At 46.5% G+C, this 17,989-nt stretch overlaps 1 protein-coding gene across 2 annotated transcripts in view; it reads right to left on the minus strand.

Annotated features, from left to right (window-relative positions):
* The window catches only part of tbck (TBC1 domain containing kinase), a 36,005-nt gene that overhangs the window by 7,372 nt on the left and 10,644 nt on the right, over nucleotides 1-17,989 (minus strand). For both annotated transcript variants that reach the window (XM_035531874.1, XM_035531875.1), the window contains exons 16-24: nucleotides 17,764-17,826; nucleotides 17,342-17,468; nucleotides 17,112-17,162; nucleotides 16,873-16,956; nucleotides 16,329-16,414; nucleotides 14,138-14,174; nucleotides 13,060-13,221; nucleotides 7,128-7,312; nucleotides 38-213 (exon numbers count right to left, since the gene is read on the minus strand). In XM_035531874.1, the coding sequence (XP_035387767.1) occupies nucleotides 38-213; nucleotides 7,128-7,312; nucleotides 13,060-13,221; nucleotides 14,138-14,174; nucleotides 16,329-16,414; nucleotides 16,873-16,956; nucleotides 17,112-17,162; nucleotides 17,342-17,468; nucleotides 17,764-17,826 (971 nt within the window). The remainder of the gene's footprint in view (nucleotides 1-37; nucleotides 214-7,127; nucleotides 7,313-13,059; nucleotides 13,222-14,137; nucleotides 14,175-16,328; nucleotides 16,415-16,872; nucleotides 16,957-17,111; nucleotides 17,163-17,341; nucleotides 17,469-17,763; nucleotides 17,827-17,989) is intronic.

Genomic DNA, 17,989 nt, shown 5'->3' on the forward strand with positions numbered 1-17,989 from the left:
ATGAAGAAAGTGTTAACGGCTTCCAGTCAAAAGATACTCCTCAGCACTGCGGATGTCCACTGCCAGGATCTTGGTTTTGACCGTCTTCGGCCTCTTGACGGGAGTCTTAAAGTGAGCCGGGCCAGTCAGTTCACACAAGTCGATAAGGTCTTCAGAGGAGATGCGCGGGGATACCTCAGCCTTCAGCTCCGAGAGCTTCAACGGCTCACGAGACTGGGGAGAGAGAGAGAGAGAGAGAGAGAGAGAGAGAGAGAGAGAGAGAGAGAGAGAGAGAGAGAGAGAGAGAGAGAGAGAGAGAGAGAGAGAGAGAGAGAGAGAGAGAGAGAGAGAGAGAGAGAGAGAGAGAGAGGCTTCATAAAGGCATGGTTGAAGATGGGAACTAGTAGACTGAACCAAATATAAGATTAATCTCACTTTATCAAAAACACCTGTGAGTGTGTGTGAGGGAGAGAGAAAGACAACAATACGTGGGCTGGAAGTGTCCCACGACAGGACAGACCAAAGACGGCTGGTGTTGATCAGGGGAGAAGGGAGAGGAGACACAGCAAGATGCCTAGAGAGCCCCTGAATTACGCAGAGGCCTACTCACTCAGCCACCTGCAACGTTCAACAGACCAGGACTCCCCCGTAAACCATGATTTTGGTTCAGGCTGAATATTCAGGGCAGCGGTGAAATGCATGGACTTGGCATGCTACTATAAAGGTGGGCTTTTAAAGGCATTACTGTGGAGCTTCTAATCTTTGTACGGAGTGGAACATGTACGTGAAGGTCACTATCCTCATAGACAGAAGTCAGCAGGTTTGGTGTAAAGTTGGGTCTTATTGGCAGATGCCAGCATCGAGTCAGTGAGGAGCGTGAAGAAAGCCCCTGCTGCTGCTGGAAAAGGAGGAATGGTTCAGCCCAAAGCCTTCCCCGTGTGAACAGCTACTGCTTCTAAAGTGCATTTGTTCAGGAGCCCAGACGCCCCGTGTTGTTGGTAGCAACGTCAGTTTCATCACTGATCCAAGTGCAGAGAGGAAGGTCTTCCTGTCAGTGGCAGTCACACAGTTCTGCTTCAGACATGCTCCCTGCATTTGTTACCATCCAAAACGACACACACGTACGTCCCTGCAGACATGCTGAGACAAAGACAGGCAGTTTCTAAATTTCACCCACAAAATGACTGACAGGAAAGAAATAGTTTGAAAGGATATAAACTGAGCCACTGAAGGACCAAATTTAAACCAAAACTGTGAATGAATACACATTCAATTTGGCTAGGAGTGTTATTTTTTTTAAAGACATATGCATTTACATTTTTACCATTTGGCCGACACCCTTACACAGAGCTATACACATATTTAACCGGTATGACAGTACGTGTGCTTCCTGGGAATTGAACCAATGACCTAGATGTCATTAGCATAAACATATTCATTTCATTGGTCTTTCACATCCACCCCATACTACGGGTTATTGAGCTGAACATGTTTAATTCAGAATTGATTCACGACTAGTCTGGGCATGAAGATTACAGGCTCCCCAAAACATTCAGTGCGAGGCCACTAATTGCTAATGTGCGTAAAAATCACCTACGTGTTGCTTCACTCACTACGTAGTTCCAGACTGTCTCTGGAAGCAATATCAGTACAAGAACAACGTGCGGCCGAAGTGTGGGCCGGGCTGGTGCAGGGCACATTGCTGCAGGGCTGCGGGAGCAGTGGAGACGTGTTCTCTGGAGTGATGAATCACACCTCACTATCTGCTAGTCTCATGGACTGATTCGGGTTTGGTGGATACCAGGAGGGTCTGTGTAACTTCGGTCATTCGATTTTCGGTTTCCGAACCAATATTGAAAAACAAGACTGTTCTGGCGGTTTGACGGTTTCACCAGCTAATCAAAGGCAAATAACCAACACACCTAATTGTGCCGAGTACCTTTAGTTAATTGGTTTTCTGTTTCTAACCCTAAAACAGAAAAAACGTTTCCTTATTTTCCATTCATGCACTGAACTGGAAACAAAATAAAAAAAAAAAAACAGCCCCTTTTTTGGCTTTTTTCTTATGCAGAAAAGAGCAGAAACAAGAATTTGCCTGAATTTTTCGTTACTGCCCTCTGTCTACAAAACCGACATATTAATTTTGATTGGTAAATGTGGGTGGGCCTAAAGTGCTGGATGCGTGCCATTGGCCGGCCTGCGAAAAAAGTGACCTCACAAAGTGCTCTGACTAAAATAAGAGTCCTTGTGCCATCTGCAAGTCTGAAGGCATGTTAGCACTGCATAACCCCACCAGAAGAAATCGCGCATATTATGGAATTGCAAGAAATTTAGGTCCTTGCAAATGAAATGCTATGGTGTTGATATGCAATCACTATGAGTATATCCACTAACTTAAAAAAACAAATTTTTATTTATATTTATATATATATATATATATATATATATATATATATATATATATATATATATATACACATATATACACACACACACACACACACACACACACAGGTTATACAATTAAAAACATTTGACATCTTCAGCAGTTTGCACATGACTTCGTAATCACCTGCATCTTTCTTATAGGTTAGATGGTGCCCAATTTGACATATTTAAGTAGCCCATTTAAAAGCAGAAAGGAAACTTTTAGATGGCGCGTGGATACGCAGATGTCCGACAGGAGATCAAGATGAAGGTAGAGGTGGTGCCCTTTGGGGAGTGCTGACTCATGGAACGCGCCGTTATGCCAATCAATTGCAACACGGCCAGCTTCCAAAGAGAGACATCTCCCCGTGTTTGAGGACCGTTCACTGTAGCGCCACCAGAGCTGAAGAAAAATCACTTGATCAAACTCCTTATTTATAATAAAATCGCCCAACTGTTTCTGCCTGGCATGACGGACTGCGAGGCCGACAGCTGCTGTGTAGTTAAGTGTCTCTGATTAGTCCAATTTAGAGTGGAACTCATAAAATAAAAGGTGCCATAAAGAGTTAATGGACTGATGCCATAGAATGGCGTCACCAAGCCTGCGACCTGGAACAGGACTGTTGAACATTATTACCATAAAACAAAATATCTTTGGTTCACTAAAGAATTTAGTTATTCAAACAGTTTTCTTTTTACTTTTTAAATAGGTTAGTTTTAATATGTAAAACTGCACCATCTATCCTATAAGAAAGATGCAGGCGATTACGATTCAGGTTTATCTGGCACGTGTGCAGCATGCAGTGCGATCGTCTCCCTCCTGAACAGGAGCGATGTCAGTCAGGAGGTTTACGGTACTTCATTAACTCAGGGATCTTAAACTTGACTGAGTTTACCACTGGTAGTTATGGCTGTGTTTGTCCCTCAGACATACATGTGCAAATTGCTGAAGATGTCAAACGTTCTGTAATTTTATAATAACTGTATGACCTGACCAGGAGTGGGAGAATACCACAGATATGCTGGGTTTTTTTTGTTTGTTAGTGGATATAGTCATAGTGATGATTGCATATGAACACACTAGCATTTAATACACAAGGACTTAAATGTCTTATAATTTTCATATTATGCACGATTTCTTCTGGTGTTGCTAAGCAACGCCAACATGCCTTCGGACACACAGACAGCGCAAAGTGAAGGACTTATTTTAGTTGAAAATTTGGGTGAAATGCTTGTTTTTGCTTTCTTGTGCAAAAAAGTACATGAACAAAAGATAAATGGTCATTTTTCTAATTTAGGATTAAAATTGGAAAACCAATTAATGAATGTTATGTGGACCTTACACCAAGCATTTTGGTGTGATGGATATTTGATTTTATGATTAAATGGTGAAACTGTCAAACCAACAGAAGCAAAAACAAAAACAGACCCGTCTTCCCGTTTTATAATATTTCTTCTGAAAACGAAAATCAAATGACCAAAGTAACACGACCCAGGAAAACGCAGCTTCACAGAATGAGCAATGCCAACAGTAGCGTTTGGTACAGGAGGCACACAATACAGCAAAGAGATTTTAGACAATTATAGGCATCTGCTTGTGTGGCCAGTGTGGTGAAGATCCTTTCCTGTTTCAGCATGACTGTGATTGTGCCCCTGTGTTTTGAAGTCCAAACTGAGGGCCATAAAAACAGCGTTTAACAACAATGGTGTGGCGTTACTCCAGTGGTCAGTACACTTGACCTCGACCTTGCTGGACACCTCGGAGATAAATCGGAACACTGATTGTGAGCAAGGCATCTTATTCAACATTAGTGCCTGACCTCACAAACGCGCTTTTGACTGAATGAGCAGAAATCCTTAGACACACCGCTAAGTCTTGTGGACAGCCTTCCCAGATGCTTAAAAAGAGGGCCTAAATGCATGCATGCGCGCGTGTATGTGTGTGTGTACATTACATGCATATATACTAAGCATAAGTACACAATGCATTCATATATACAATTGCATAATGGATTGTTTGATATCTGAATAAATGAAACTCATTGTAATGGTGTTATTAGTATGAGCGCATTCACGGCCTTCTGTGCAATATTGAAACATCAGCGCAAATGACTCCTATAATTTCCATCCTTGCTGCTAGTCAATAAACTTGTCAGATAAACTGACAAGAAGCACTTTATCCTCCCCTCTGCCTTAGATGGCACGTGGATACGAGGATGTCTGTCAGGAGATCAAGATGAAGGTAGAGGAGGTGCCCTTTGGGGAGTGCTGACTCATGGAACGCGCCGTTATGCCAATCAATTGCAACACGGCCAGCTTCCAAAGAGAAACATCTCCCCGTGTTTGAGGACCGTTCACTGTACCGTCACCAGAGCTGAAGAAAAATCACTTGTGCGATTCATTATAAATAAGGAGTTTGATCTCCAACTGTTTCTTCCTGGCATGACGGACTTCGAGGCTGACAACTGCTGTGTAGTTAAGTGTGAACGCAGCCACGTGGGACGAGGCTTGGCAGTTTCTAAATGAATAAAACAACACACGCATCCATGACGGTATGCTTCCACCAGCGTGAGCAAAGGATTGGCCTACGTGGACATCTCAACACAACAGCAGTGATTTAGAGTCATTAATTCGGCTGTAAAAGGCATAAACTGAATCGAGATCAACAGTGTTACTGTGCTAACCACAACCTTACGGCTGTGACGCAACACACACGTGAACAAGAGTGACCGGGTGCACGGTGAACTGGGACACCAAAATCTCTCCCGTGTGACTGCCGTTCAGTCAGCTCTTGGAGAGGTGCACTGGCACACTTCACACCATCAGGCTGCATTCAGGTGCAGAATGGAGGAAGATTAGTCCAATCACTTCAGCACACACACACACACACACACACGAGATGAGCAGACAAGCGCGCGCGCGTGTGTGTGTGTGTGTGTGTGTGTGTGTGTGTGTGTGTGTGTGTGTGTGTGTGTAGCAGAGCTTGTCTTGGGGCAGTCACTTGGAAAGAGCAAACAGTGGTGTGGCAAAGCTGGTATTGATAAGCGCTGGCTGTCCCTGGAACAGTCAGTGTGTAACCCCCCCCCAAGCTGAAACATCGGGTCTCGTAGAGGTGTACCATAACCAGATAGAATGATTCCCAGAAACAAATTCTCATGGAAAAATGTAAATGGAAAACTCCACTAAATGCTTTGTGTGGGTTTTGACATATGAGGGCAAAAAGATACAAACACCTGTGGAAGTGAGAAAATCCTCAAAGAAACCACTGAACGCAGAGACACTTGTAGGATAATGCCGTGTGGCATTGGAGAGGTGACAACTTATAGAACAGGGCGTCACTGGTCATGGATTTATCATGGAACTCCAAGCAGGAAAAATATAACTGATCAAAATGAAAAATACAGAGGAAGATAACTGAATTGAGGCCAACGTGCACGGCCGAGTGAGAGTTTGGGTAGGGTTTAGACAGTGGGCGAGTAATGGGATTGATGGAGGCTGGGTGAAGGAGAGTTGAGTTGGCACAAACCATTTGCACATGTTTATGAGGGAGGTGTGAGACCCCCGTATAAACGTTAACAAGCCCGAGCGTTGCTTCCACTTAAGGACGACTGCTCTGACTGCCTTGCGAACTAAGGCTTCAGCAATCTATTAAATGAGACCAACCAGCATGGGAAAACGCTCACCATAGCCCTGGACGCGCTATAGGCTGACACTAGCATGCAGTCGCACCAGTGGTTGCTCCAACCTGAATATGACCTCTTTACCTGTCTAACAGTGTTAGAAGAAATGCACTGTTGTAACTAATGGTCTATTTTCACTATGCTGACCCGGTAGTTCTCGGACGTCGTCATTAACGAAGACACCTGGTATAAGGTTTCAATGGCAATTACTGAATGGTGCCCTGCAAGGTGGCATGTCCAGAAATTAACTGAGAATAATATTCCAATCTGCCATGAGCCCTTAACACTTAACATTCCAAATATTCAAATATTTCAAATATTTTTAAGCCATCAGCAGAAGCAGCTCTGAGCAGGAGTGATCTCCTCCCTGTGTGAGGTCACGACAGAAATGAACGCTACACAAGTGAGAAAGACTCCAGGGCTCAAACAAAAGCCCAAGATGCAATATGCCAAAGGCCCAGTGTTCCTGAATCCAGCCACTCACAGCCGGGCTGCTCACAAAGGCTGGAGAAACGGCATCAGCAAGTGCCAGGCTTATTTTCACAATAACTGAAAATCAATGCATGTTGCATTTGATACACACTTTCTGATACAAAGAGTTAAGTGGAGAGGTGGAGAGGCTAGTTTAACATTTAGGGTTAAACTCAGTGGAGAGTCCAGGTTGGTTTACCACTGGCTAATGACACTTTATTGCAAACTTCTCTTGGGGACCGTTTTCCTGACAAGGATTAAACTGTCAAGGATTAAATGACGTTCTTAATATAGCTTGATAACGGTCTTATTAAACTTCATATTAAGGTTTACAATACAGTTTAAAAACAAACAAACAAAAAAAACAACAACCCCCCCCCAAAAAAAACCCCTCAATAAACATTTCAATACAGAGCTGGGGCCAAAAGTGTGCATGGACCTCAAAGCTGTTAGACCAAACTAAGCAGGTTGATCCAACAGGTTTTTTACACGACTTTGGGCACTCTAGGTCCAGGACCAGAACTGGGCGCTTTAGGGCCAGAACTTTGGAGTGGAAGTTTCCTTGCTCACCAGGTCTGTGTTCGGAAGGTCTGGGTAGTCGTGGTAGTCAGAGGAGTAGTAGGCCAGGGGTCTCCCGATGCCAATGCCGTCGCTAAGGGGTTTGGCCGTCTGTGCATGCTGTCTGAACGTCGCACTCTTGGGGGTCCAGCAGAAGAGGCTGATGGATTCCCGAACACAGCGCTCAATATCTATCTCTACAGGAAGACAGAGTAGAAAGGCTAGAGACGTTAGGGAAAACCATGGCCTGGATTCACACATTTAACAAAAGATCGAAGTAATAACATTTCCAAGTGCTTCTTTCCAGAGGGTCTTTGGGAAGAAAGATTAACTCCAAGTCACTTTTCAACCATTCTGTCTCATTTGAAGATCCACACTGTTCAATTTTAGTCAACATCAAAATGTTCATAGATAATCACATCACACAGATCACTAAAAACATCCATCCAATTCAGTGTTTTTTTCTGTAATATACCTAGCTTTCCACTGCGGTGTGAATCACTGCTCATAAAGCAATACTCGGAGTGCAGTAAGTGAAGTCATAGTTCTGCCCCGCCAACCTCACCTAGCCAGGAGGAAAGACACCGCGACCTCATGTTAAAATCAGCTAAGAGTCTTCAACCAAAACGGACAAAGCCAATGTTACTGTTCCATCTCACTGTGAGCGGTTCATTAATTTCTTCCCCAAGTCTGGGAGTACGTGAAACAAGCAACTACAGGCTGGACGGTTGTTCAGTTTATAGCAAACGCAAACTTCTCTGTTCATCGGGGGAGATAGTTCAGAGGAACTCAGCTGGCAGGTCATGGTGGATTTCACTCAAGCTCTGCAATTACTCGCCTCAGTGAGGGGGGCCGGGGGGCTGTGTCAGGGAGCGACAGGGAGTGAAACGTGAGGAGGTCTGCAGACAACCAGAGACGGGGTGGAATATCACCGAGACAGACGAACGCGTCGAGGAGGGAATTAGGGCAGCTGCTGCTGGAGATGTTCCCAGCAGTGTTGCCTCACGAGTGTTGCGTGTAATCACAGTCCTCCATCAGTCATGGCTGTGCCTCCAACACATGCCATCATCCAGCGAGTCTGCAGATCTAGTCCCACATTCCTCCATCAACAGTTCATAAAAACAACCCCACGAGTCAGATAGATGGGATTAGGTTGAGGCATTATTCACAGACTGGCACCACTGAGCTACAAATGGAAAAAAAACAGAAAAAAAAAACAAAAAAGGAAAACAAACAAGGAACGCGTAGTGCAGAATTCTCTGGCAGGTTACCGAGTTCTCCTCCCATCGTTAGCGATGGCTGGAGAAGACCAGCCAAGGGCCTGTGGTTGAAAAAGCACCACACTATTACAACAGAATGCTCAGAGCAATCAAACACACGGAGTAAAAAAAAGTTTCTCGTCCCATCAAAGCTGATCAACATTTAAGCCAACAGATCATAAGTAATGGGCGTTTGCCATTAGCGTCACAGCTGCACAGGAAGCATCCTGGAAGTGTACTACAGAGCGTGACCCTGATGAGGTCGCACCCCTGCTCCCGGCTCTCGAACGGCCATCAAATCGCCAGCAAACGGAATGGAGCTAAATTCCGAGGAGGCAAAAGGGAATTCAAGACCCAAACGACAGGGAGAGACACGGAAGGGCAGACGGAAGTTAGAGAGTCATTCTGAGAACTGCTCATTAAACACAAATCTACAGACTGAAGGGAAAATGAAAGAAAAAAAATGAACTAATTTAAAAGAATAGTGACAGAAGAGCTCCAACACATAATAGGAAAATCTACTGAATTGCACATTTTTTTGGTGACTATATTATCCAGTTCTTTCAAGCCCAACAGTGCTAATAAAGCATGATGGGAAACCCAAATGACCAACACTTCAGACACCTAATTTCCACAATCTGTTTCAACATCTCAGACTACAGTCTAATAAAGGCACTTTCATTCGGAGGAGGGCAGGACTCTCAGGGGGTGGGGGGTGAGTTGGACCCTTGGGAGGAGGGCGGGGGGGGGTTGGTTACAGAGGGGCTGTTTTTCGTTTTCCCCCCTTTAAGTATACAGTTCATTTCAGCAATCAATTACCCGAGTAGCAGAATCATCAGATAATTATCGAGGCGAGGAAAAGTGCTTAACTGTGCACTCCTGTGCCTGGAGCTGAACCCCTAAATCAAACCCCCCCCCCCCCCCAAGGCGACGGAATGGCTCGGTATGTGTGGTCCCTCCCTGGGCGTCTCTGTGGCTGGTGTGTGTTTCACTCACAGGGGACTGGGATTTTCATACACAGGTGCCCCACTGATACCCTACTGATACCCTGAGAGCTCTGAACCCTGGAAGTGCCTGTACCAGCCTGTCAGTGGAGATCAATGCCAGCAGGGCCACGCGAAAGTTCACACAACAGAAATACACGAAGAGGTGAGTGGCTGTGTCGTTACAGACTGCTGTGACTTCATATTTGCCTGTAATTCACTGTGATCGCTTACAAGCCAAACTGTGTGTTTTTTAGTCAAAGCGAAGGAGCACAGCGGCAGCGGAGAGGGAGTATACTGGAGAAATCCCAGGATGCGCACGCACGTGAGACCAGCCTCCTGCGCTCCATGTCTGCTTTTGGAGGGATCGCACGTGAAGAGCATGCATGAGGGAGCAAAACGTGGGACTGACAGAGACCGTGTCTGATGAAGTCGGTCCTAATTATAATTTTACATTTTTTAAAATTTGTTTATTTTAATCAGCCAAGTCATTAGAACATTCTTATTCACATGGAGGGACCACACACACAAACTTGAATAAACTAACTAACAAGTGTATATAACATGTGCATTCTTTATGTGAGAGGCTATAAAGCTCTCCGAGGCTGCGTGCCCTCTCCACACTGTCTGAGGTTCAAGGATGGATCTGTCCCAATACTCCAAGCTGCTCCTTCATGCAGACCAGGTATTAGCACAGTTATGAGTCCTCCCATGACATCATCTGCTCCTGTACCTCTAACCACCATCTGCCCCTCAATTCACCATGCAAATCAGAAATAATAAAATAATACTATTTTAATGATTGCAATGCCATGTGTGTCTTAAACGGTACTTGATTACATTAACAAACAAACAAAGTGAATCAGCCCAAGACATCAATGCAAGTACAAACACGACCTATCTGGACGTTTGACTCCTCGGATAGCCTCATCCGTCCATGGACCTCAGAAGGTCTGGAGAGGGCACGCGGCCTTGGAGATCTTTATAGCCTCTGTTACACACACGTGACGTTAAGTGGGCGCTCAGTCATCTAGACAGGCTTGTAGTCACTTTAAAGCTGTTCCAGGATCAGCTGTGATATTCTGCACACAGTATACGACGGTGTGGAACCGATTCAGGGTAAGACTTACTTATCCTAAAACTCCCTGAGCAACAGAGGGCTGATGAAATCAAGCAACCAAACTCATCATTAGATCACTGAGCAATAAAGCTCACAAGCTAAAAACGGCTTCGGCTCACTGCGCGCGCGTGTGTGTTGTGTGTGAGAGAGAGACAGAGAGAACATGTGGGAGTGCACAACATATTTTACCTTTATAAGGAGTTCTCTCCCTTTTAGTCTCGCTGAACTCGCCAGTAAAAACAACAAATGCTCGATCCACGGCCACAAACTACAACACGGGGCCTGTGTTTGAACACACGCCACCATCTGCTCACAGGTTCCGAAGCTTTAACACGGCCCGCGCCCACTGTGAGAAGAGTTAAAGAAAAGGGATTGAAACACCAGAGCGCTCGAACCCTCCCCAAACGGCAGATAAACCGTTGTACGTTACGGACGCCCCTGGGAGAGCGAGACGTACAGACAGGAGCGGGCTGGACTGGGGGTCTCACAGCGCACCAGGGGGCTGCTGGAGAATTCTGCTGTGCGTGGTATCAGAGAAGCCAGCAGTAAACCCTGTCCTGTCCCTCCGTGCCAAATCGCAGCCTCCTGGAACTTTACTTCACAACTGCTGTAATCAAGGAGGGCAGTGAGAAGACAAGCCGTGGAGGGCGGCGCTAGCTCCACAGAGCACTAGGCACCAAACCTGTGCATAAAGCGTCCCAGAGACACACCCTCCAGCTCCCACAGATGCACGTTAGCATTCAGCACTGAGATAGTCCAGTGAGAGGAGACAAAGTGAGAAAGCTTTGCCCTCCCCCACACAGCTGTGCTCCGTGTTGCTGTAGATACCAACACTGGGGATTTCAAAAATGCAAGAGAGACTTAAACGGAAAAGTGTTGGGGCATTCCTCTCGCCCAGCGACAGACACCTGAGAGGAGCAATAAGAGTGAGAATGATGGACAACAAGCTGCAATTTCAGCTGCTGAATGGAGGACACTGATCTATCTATTGGTCAATAAATCACCCAGAACAGAAGCATTAAGATTCGTCAATTGTCTGCTCTGGTCACCGCCTGTCCCCGCGTCTCACACACCCACATACAGCTTTTAGCTTATGCAATATTGCTAATAAACTTCAGTGTTTCCTGTAGACTGAAGTGGAGTGTTCGTTCCAAGCCCCCCACCCCGCGGTCACCCCACCAAAGCTGCATTTTCCATCAAATCCCATCACATTAGATTCAGTCATCATCATACATCTCATCTGCTGTCTGTGGGTCTAACTGCCTGCTAACGCTCTGTGCTGCAACTCCCAGCTCTGGAGGGCTCACACCCACCCACACACACACACACACACACCCTACAACAAACCACAGCTGTCAATGACCCTAAAACCCCCCGCTCTCCCTTAAGACAACTTCTCAGAGTGGCTAGCTGGGAGATATTGCTTGTGGCATCTTTTTACACAACAAAAGACACACTGAGCATGAGGAGCGAACCAGCCCTTCACACACACAGGGCGGCCCTGGGGGACTGTCCAATGAGGAGCCCAGCGTCCGCTCATGTTTTAATCACGTAAACAACCTGGACTATACGCTGCGTCTCCAGCACCAGTGCTGTGAGAAGGATCAGCCGGTCAATCACGCTGAACAACACACGAAGAACCGCTTGGTCTCCAACATCTGCACGCGCGCGCGCACACAGAGAGAGAGAGAGACTTTTTGCCAAGGCTAAACGCATTAGTGAGAATGATGAGAAGATGCAATGTTTTAAAGTTTGAGTGCAGCCGACTTTGATTTAACCCTACTGCACAGCCGAGCCGATCACCCCTGAGCTGTAACATTCGAGAACAACTCCATCTGTGTGTAAAACCATCTCGAACCAAGCACCCAAAATAAGCAGCACTGCACAGCCAGGGTTGTCCGAACACTGTCTCTCAGCAGAGGTGCCACACACACACTAATTCTCACTGAATCAACCCCCCCCCCACACACACACACACCACCATCAAGTTTTACCACGGTTTCCATCACGCGTTACGTCCTCTCCTGAAATACAAATATAAAACGCTCCTCTCTCCACAGTAGCTGTCACGAACAAGCTGTAATGAACGTGCCCTATCGCGCAGCACTGCAGCGTGTGAACACAAAGTCGTTTGTTTGTGCCGTATTCACGCCCACGGCTGCTTCTCGGAGTTAGATTTAGTCATAAGCGTGCAAAAGAATAGTTTCGGTCTCGTGAAAATAGGCACAGGAAAGGTTACAGAGAATGTTTTCTGAGTCCGTGTCTACCTGGATTATGCCGAGAGCATGCAGCTGGTTTATGCTCAGCAAACCGCCAGATGCCACAGATCTGTTGAGCTGGATTAACGGTCAAATGGCACAAACTGCACGCACATATGTGCGGGGGAGAAGCTCCAAAGTTCATGCCAAACTTGTTCTCAGAAAAACTGTGTTCCTGCAAACAGTGCGTCAAGCATCAACACCAGCGTGTACTCGTACCCTTCTTCATCGTCAGTTTTGGCAAACGTGCCCTTAGCTGGAGGATACCGTAGCACAACGGCAGAGAGGTGCAGCTGTCACGTGAGAGCGTGTGGGAGTCTTTACCGGGCAGGTCGGAGAACAGCAGGATACACTCGTTGAAGCCGTTGGCCAGAAGCCTGTCGCGCAGCTGCTGCAAAATGGCCACGCCGATGCAGAAAGGGAATGATGAGTTTCCCAACAGCAGCGTGTCCCACAGGTGGAAGATCTTGTGCAGCGGGAACACATCTGCAGGAAAAAGGCCACATCTTAGCGTTCCGTTGGGTGAACTCGCACGTGAACGAGAGACAAACTGCGATACTACAATCCAATTATCACACTGTTGGCGGAAAAAACGTCTAGAAAAGTGGAATTGATTAAAAAGTGAAAAATCGCAGCTTGTGTGCGTGAGCGGTTGTTACCGTTCGCCTGTTTTAGCTAAATGTCGCGACTTTAAGCGTGTGGCTGCCTGGACGGCCGCATGCAACCTTAATCAGCTACTCGGGTGTGAAGCCAAGGGTCAGGTGTACTCTAGCAGAGCGCAGAGACGCGTCCCTGTACGCAGTCGGTGACCGCGAGGCTCACCAGCCTCCTCACGCGACGAAACGCGAACTGGGTGCCGCTGTGCATTTTTCACGGCCACGTCAAACAGAGTCTGATCACGGAACCAAAGCGAAAGAGATGAGCCGACATGTTTTCCCCCCACTGAATGAGTCATTTGAAATCCACGCGAGGGCCTAAAATAGATTTGGTGTAAATTGCTATTTAACAATTTTCAGCATAATGGAACCTACCCAGTGTCACAAGAAACAATGGACTATTATGAACCATTAGCGATGATTGCATTCCAAAACAATCTCAGGACATTTTATTACCGCAACATGCAGAAACAAGATGTGAACCTTGTTATCCATCTTTCATCAGAGATCTCAAATACGCACCTCACCAAATGCATGCGGGATGGTGCACCTTGGGGGCTACCGCGAGCAGTGTTACACAATAGCAACGCTTCACCTACCAAAACAAACTTTCAGGAGAGCGGAGACTACCACCCTACCATGTTATTCATAAGACTCTATAAATTAACTAACAAATTAAATTAATAATGGCCTGTTACTTTTACTCAGGTGTCATGAGGCACACGCAAATGAGTACGTTTACTTACGAGTGAACATGGTTAGGAACCACGGAATGGCATACAGCTGTGGAAAGAAAAGAAGAGTTTGATTATATGTAGAAGCACTTTTATCGGCTTTTTTAAACAACCTTAAAAGCTGTGAAAATTAAAACATGCGGGGTCGTGTAACTACTATTAGAAAGATGGGCGCGTGGTCCGCTCGGAAAAAGGGGCTTTTAAGGGTTGTCAGAGTGGCGAAGGCACAACAACCCAATAATGGTGGACTACACAGTTAAGCATCTTCTGCCTGGTGTCGTCGTGTCCCCAAGGCGGGTGGTTAATTCTATGTTTTTCCAAGACAAATCTGCCTTCCCAGGCCTTAACCCTGCGTATCCGTCACCAGAAAGGAGCAAAGTGCCTTCTGAAGCTCTACTATGCGTAAATAAAAGACAATACAATAGCATGTTACAGCATAGGGGAGCTTCAGCTCCCCCCCCCCAAACACCAGTGCTGCACTGGCTGTGTTCTGGCCTGGAAACCACCTCACTGTTTAACGGGTAGGTGAGAAAGCGGGGCCCTTCCTCTCAACTGGGCTGTAAGCGACCGAGAGGGTGTGGGAACTGGGAGACGCACAGAACGGGCCAACAACCTGCCCTTGCTGATGAGATTGGCTGGATTGTGAACGCCAGCTCCACATTACGAGCTTAATGGTTGGCGCCAGTCGAGGGACAGCCATGCCGTCGTCTGCTGAAGGAACCTCAGAGCAGCAGAGAGGGAGGGAAAAAGGCAGGAGACTCTGCCGAAGAACTCCTGCAAGGCTTCTAGAAGACTCTCCAGAGTCTTAGCCCCCTACAGTACGTTTTCTGTGCCGGGGAGTTTATATTTTTGGGCTTAAAACAAATAAAAAACACACTTGCAGTTAACTTTGGCCACAACGACTTCAAGTGGAGGCCAATGTTACAGAGACTGCAAAAATACTGTTGATCTCACGGGGAATTCTGGGATTTACACAAAGTACAAAGGCCAGTTTGTGAAACATTACTGAACTACCAACATTAGTCAATATGTATTCAATCTCTTAAACCACGTAATGGGAGAAGACCTCAACACAGTCAATTATCATCCAGCCTGGATAAACAAAGCTTCAAAGCCTCAGACGTCATCTTCTGAAACTCACTGCAAGTGACACCACTGTAGGACGAGAAACTGTACCAGAACTTCACAAAGGTCTCCCATGTGCCTTCGGGTGAGAGGACAAACTAACGGAAGCCCACACGAGAGGCCGCAATACCACCAACATGGCCGAGCCCGGCAGGACGTTGCTGCCAGCAGCACGGCTTGCTGTCATTAGTCCACTGTGCTGTGGACAATGGAAGCTTTTCAGAGCCTGAAAAGACCATCAGATCGACGTCCTGACCCAGTCAATGAGTCACTGTTAGTTTCCACTATTCTTCTTTTATTAGGTCTTTCACAAAGCTCCATGGGTTTGATCGAGTCTGGACAAGGCTGGAAGGTCACAGATGTTTGACTTTTTCTCTCCACTGCCGTGAGCTCTGGAGATGGGGAGGCGTCGTCGGGCCTCCCATCCCCTCAGGACGGACCGCGGAGGTGACGCATCCATCAATGAGGCACAGACCAAGCCGCCAAAGCCTCAGAGGCGCTAACCTTGGAAAAGCCCAGAGGAAATACGAAGGACAAAACGAAAGAGAGAGAGACACACACACACACAAAGGGAGAGGAAGAGAGTGCAATACAGAGAAGAAGAAAGACGCCAAGCTCACAGGGGAGAATGAGACGTGCCCAGTTCTCATTATAGCCGAAATGAATTACCAGCGTCTGAGTATGTGTGTGTGCGGGGAGGAGGAGGGGCATGTTTGCTGAGGTAAAACTTGGCAGTCGCTGAAATCTCAGGGTCAGCTGTGTGCGAGAGCTGCATTAATGACAGGGACCAGGGCATGACTGATGCTTGCTACGGCGTGCAATGCACAACTCATCAAATCACTGCTGCGTGAAGGCAAAGCGTTCCAGAGTAACAGCTCTCCGTGTGCTGCGACGCAACTGTCCACAAAAAGAAATAAGAATGATCTCGGCTACGCCGTCTCCCTCCTTCTGCCAACACGCCTCTCCAGCTTTCTGCAGGGTACTGAAACCTCCGAGCGTTGACGTGCCATTTTGTCGTCTGCATGGATTAGCGTGGAAGGACTGCACTGACGCATCAGAGGAAGAAGAGGGCACTCACATCCGGTATGAAGCCGATCTCGTTGAGGTGGTTGCTTAGCTCCGGGTCGTGGAAGGCGATCATCTGAGAGAAGACAGTCAGGTACTCTGAAACGGGGAGAGAGCGTTTCCTTACCAACATTACACACTCAAACAGAACACGTACGTGGAAGGTGGGCAGAAACAGGGTTACACTTCACCAAAGGGCACAGTTCAGAAAGCTACAGGACACCTGCACAGGTGGCCCTCAGGTGCTCTGGGGCTTGAACTGGCAACCTTCTGATGACTAGTCGAGCACTTTAACTACAGAGCCAGCACTACCCCCACAGTTCACAATGTCAAGTTCACAAAACAACCGTGTCAACGACATCCAAGTTGACAACCGCAGCTATTACGACAGTTTATGTTTGTATGAATAAGTGGATATAAATGTTTATGCATGTTTAAGTCCGATGTCCTGAAGGGGCCGACGTTAGGGGTCATGTGGCTTCAGCAAAGAGGTACTGAAACAGGGGGACCAAAAACCTTTTCTGGACATTAGGTCAGACAGCTGGGTTCAGACGTACCTTGTATGACGTGCGAGTTGTCCTTCAAAAAGAAATCGTAGAGGTATTTAGGGATGAAGGCCGACATGCAGGCATACGCCAGAGCTGTGTTGGGCAGCGCGAATGTCAGTAACTGATACCCAAATCCATCCCAACATTCTCCTCCATTTAAAATGAGCAATCCAGTAAGCATTCACAACCATAGCTATAGATTTTAAACTGTATTCTTTCTTTTGAAAGAGATATGAGTACCTTCTTACCTTCATTGTTGAAATTGAGGTAAAGAAAAGGGGCACATAGTGAATCCAGTCCTAGAGTAAAGCAAGACACTAATCATCTTCAAATTTACTTAACAAAAACACCCATTATAAAGCATTGACGGATTCATTACCGAGAACATTCAGCAGTTTCACCATCATTGTGAAGCTTGAGAGCCACCTAGTGGTGCAACGACAAACTGCACCTGTAAGGACTGCACTGGTTGACTCACCCTGCCAATAGACCAGGTCTGGGTGGGACACCACCCAGGCCTTCAAAACCCTTCGAAACTTGACGTGTCCCTGGGGCGAGGACAACAGCTCGTCATACTGGTGACAGCGCGGAATGTCCACTTCAATCTAAAGAGCAGCACACATACAGGCAGGTCAGGAGAGACACAGAGGTCAACGCACACTCGTCACATAAGTGGAGGATGATGCCCACATCCTGTCCAACTTTATCAAACTCCACACATGGGCAGTGATGCCTTAAACCCTACAGGTTACATCAGGCATCTAGTGGTGTTTAGAAAGAAGGTGAGCTCACAGATCAAAGCACGTAATTAAAGAGGTCTGTGCACTATACTCCATAACTGCCACAGTAACCACCAGTCAATCCAGTGACTGCAGAAGACCGATACCAGCGAGGCCATACCTGGCGGTCCGTGGGGATGGCAGTGTCTTTATCGATGGCGTCATACTTTGCCTGAATGTCCCCCTATGAGTATACAATGAATTAATTTTCTTCGAATCTTTGCTTTAATTCTTCATTACCAGAATCAGATAAGCATGAACTCTAACATAATAAACAAACAAGAAAAACTAAATGAACAAATAAAGGATATGCAGAACACACAGCGAATAAAGCCACGCAATAGAAG

The sequence above is a fragment of the Electrophorus electricus genome, chromosome 11 (genome assembly GCF_013358815.1).
Source record: "Electrophorus electricus isolate fEleEle1 chromosome 11, fEleEle1.pri, whole genome shotgun sequence".
Lineage (NCBI taxonomy): Eukaryota > Metazoa > Chordata > Actinopteri > Gymnotiformes > Gymnotidae > Electrophorus > Electrophorus electricus.